At 31.0% G+C, this 3,671-nt stretch overlaps 1 protein-coding gene across 1 annotated transcript in view; it reads right to left on the bottom strand.

Annotated features, from left to right (window-relative positions):
- LOC106883236 (protein MON2 homolog) overlaps nt 1-3,671 on the bottom strand; it is a 690,047-nt gene that overhangs the window by 16,246 nt on the left and 670,130 nt on the right. The window contains exon 29 of the mRNA XM_052972014.1: nt 705-765. Within this exon, the coding sequence (XP_052827974.1) occupies nt 705-765 (61 nt within the window). The remainder of the gene's footprint in view (nt 1-704; nt 766-3,671) is intronic.

The following is a 3,671-nucleotide window of genomic DNA, read 5'->3' as shown; positions in this document are numbered from 1 at the left end:
TATATATATATATATATATATATACATCTGTTTCAACAAGGCTATAGAAGAAGATACTTACCCAAGGTGTCACACAGTGGGACTGAACTCTGAACCATGTGGTTGGTAAGCAAGCTACTTACCACACAGCCACTCCTGCACCTATGTAGATCTTTTATGAAGATTCACTGAGTCTTTTGAATTTTCATCATATGATGTGCTTTTATAGGCTTGGATATGTGATTAAGAAGTTCAATTTCAAACTGAATGGTTTTGAGTTCAATCCTGCTGTATGGCAACCTGGGTGTCTTTAAACAGAGCTCTGGGCTGACCAAAGCTTTGTGAGTGGATTTGGCAGAAGGAACTGAAGGAAGCCTTTTGTGTGTGTGCGTACAGGTGCAGGCATAGCTGTGTGGTAAGAAGATTGCTTCCCAACTACAGGTTTCCAGGTTCAGTCCCACTGTGTGGCACTTTGGGCGAGTGTCTTACATTATATATAGGCTGGCCAAAGTCCTTGTGAGTGGATTCGGCAGACAGAAACTGAAAGAAGCTCATCGCATCCGTGTGCGTGTGCATATATATATATATATATATATATATATATACACATACATATATACACACACACACACATACATGCTCACACATGAAAGAATACATATCAAAACCGCTTTCCAAAATTCATTGCATTTTCCTTTACTTTTCGGTGCTATACGAATACAAACCTTGCAGTCCACCGTCTCATCTCTTTGGAAATCTTCTATTGACAGAGTAGGAAGAGAGGGGCTGAAAAATAAATGAACAACAAAAACATAAGCAATAATACACAAATGATATACACACACATATATAAATATATATAAAAGAAATACATTCTAGTAACTCATAAGTTTACCCTTGTATTTTTTGTGTCCCTAAAATATATTCAGTTATCAAATACACATGTAAAGCCTGCATAGTTTGTGTCAAAAGATGCACGTTATGAGCCATTTGCTATAAACATGAAGGCATAACTGTTCCAAAACAACATTGAAAAGTTTGGTTTGAAAAATCATAGTGGCCTGCCTTATCTAAATGTGGTTTCCAAATGGAATCATTCTGGATTTTAGTGAGTTTATTTGTCTGTTTGAAAAGCAGATTTCATCCTTGTATCAAAATAATTTTATGTTTGGTTTAAGCGTTAGTGAAGCTGGCTAGTTCTGGTCAAGATATTTTACCTGTTTTGTGTTCAAATTGACCAGATCGGGCCTCACACCAACCTTATATCATTAAAAGAAAAAAAAAAAAGAAAAAAAGAAAAAAAAAAGTCACATCATCAAAATCTGAAACTAAGATAATCCATGATTAATTCAAAACAATGTGAATAAATAAGCTTTACATTTGACAGAATAATCCGAACGCAGAAAGGTTCAGCATAGCAATACTAATAGCAATAGTAAAGTATCGTTAACATGGAGACAAGACAATTTGGATATTTCTAATTTGTGTGTGTGTGTGTGCCTGCATGCACAAGGTTATCAGTTCTGTAGGGAGAGAATCTTTGTTGTTACTGTTGACCCCAGTACGTAACTGGCACTTTATTTTATGGAGCTTGAAAGGATGAAAGGCAATAGTAACCTCGGCAGGATTTGAACTCAGACTGTAAAGAGCTGGAACAAACAATGTAAGGCATTTTTTCTAATGCTCTAATGATTCTGCTAAATCACCATCAGCAGCAGCAGCAGCACCACAACAACAACAACACATTAAAGTCCTCCACCTCTTACTTCTACTATTACCACTACCACCACCACCACCAGTATTATCACCACTTAACACTAAAAAAGATCATTATAAAAAATTTATATGCAAATAATACAAGCACACACAAATCCAGAGGGGGAAGAAGAGCCGGGAAAAATGGGAGGAATTATGAACTTAGCAATTTATAATTTGATTTACATTAATCCCATTGGTGCCGCCTTTCTTCATCCTGTGTACAATGATGTATGAATCGCTAAACAATATCATACATTGAATTGAAATATCAAGAAAAATTAGATGCTAATGAAAGAAAATCTAGGTGTAAATTACAGAGACAGAACAAGTCACCAAAGTTTGTAAAGCAGCTTAGAATAATTTTGTCACATATAAATATAAAACTACAGTAGCAATGACAAAAGGTTTGCTTCCATTTATTAATTTATCTGTTTAGTTATTTGTTTAAGCATTCATGTATTTATATATGCGTTTATATGTAAATTTACGTATAAATTTATATATACTTGTTTATATATAAATTTATGTGTCTGCATTTGTCTCTGGTGAAAAAGATCAACAGCGATATTTTATTCATCAGTTTAAAAAGAGAGGGGACAGAAAAAAATGTAATCGAATGAAATACAATAAGATAAGCTAAAATGAATAACTTTTAAAAATGAGACAGAGAAACTTCTTACATCGGTAAGAACTTGTTTTAAATTTCGTCCTCACAACATGCTTGTGTATGTGTAATAGTGATGCATATGCAACATATAACACGTATAATGATATTTTTCAATATACAATAAGACAAATACACATAAATATAGGAGCAAAGAAATATATACTATCAATGTATATATATATATATATATATATATATATATATATATATATATATATATATATATATATATATATATATATACATACATACATACATAGATACATACATACATATATATATATACACATACATACATTATATATAAATACATTTCTATACATATATACATACATACATATACATACATATATATATATATATATATATACACACACACACATACATTATATATACATACATTTCTATACATATATACATATACACACACACACACACATACCACCTGCCCACACAGACACATATAACCACGCATTACTCTCATGAAGCTTCGAACAGCTTCATCATTATTGAAGATGGTGAGAGAAAAAAAGGGAACCTGCTGGTGATAATAGATTTTAAAATTCCCAAAATGCAGTTCATGCTAAATATTTTATATCTCATAATTAGGACTAAAAGAAAACAAAACAAAATAAAAACACTTATAAAATATCTATATATACACAAAAAACACCTCAAATTTTCCCCTCTCAGATGTGAGTGTACATAACGTGTGGAAAAAGTATGTAAGCAAAAGAGGGGGGGTTAGGGTTAGGGTTAGGGTTAGGGAAAAAATAAAAATAAAAACGAACACAGTGAAAGGCTATTTAGCTGAAGAAAATTATATTCTATTTAAATTAGAAAATATTTGACAGAGACTTGACTTTGGTTTATCCTAAATTGCAAACACCAAATCATGTTTAAAATCTGGAAAAAGTTTTTATTGAGATAATTGAAATAATCACACACACACACACACACACACAAGCATAATATATATTTTTATATACAGATATATACATGCACACATATATACATATATATATATTTATATATATCCACATATATGCATACATATATATATATATATATATATATATATACACACACACACACACACACATATATATATATATATATATATATATATACACACACACACACACACACATATATATATATATATATATATATATATGTATATGTATATCCACATATATACGTATATCTAAGCATACTCACATATAGAAAGAAGCATGCATGTGGGTATATATATATGTATATATAT

The sequence above is a fragment of the Octopus bimaculoides genome, chromosome 11 (genome assembly GCF_001194135.2).
Source record: "Octopus bimaculoides isolate UCB-OBI-ISO-001 chromosome 11, ASM119413v2, whole genome shotgun sequence".
Lineage (NCBI taxonomy): Eukaryota > Metazoa > Mollusca > Cephalopoda > Octopoda > Octopodidae > Octopus > Octopus bimaculoides.
The sequence above is the reverse complement of the archived record's forward strand: the minus strand, read 5'-3'. Positions and strand labels throughout refer to the sequence as shown.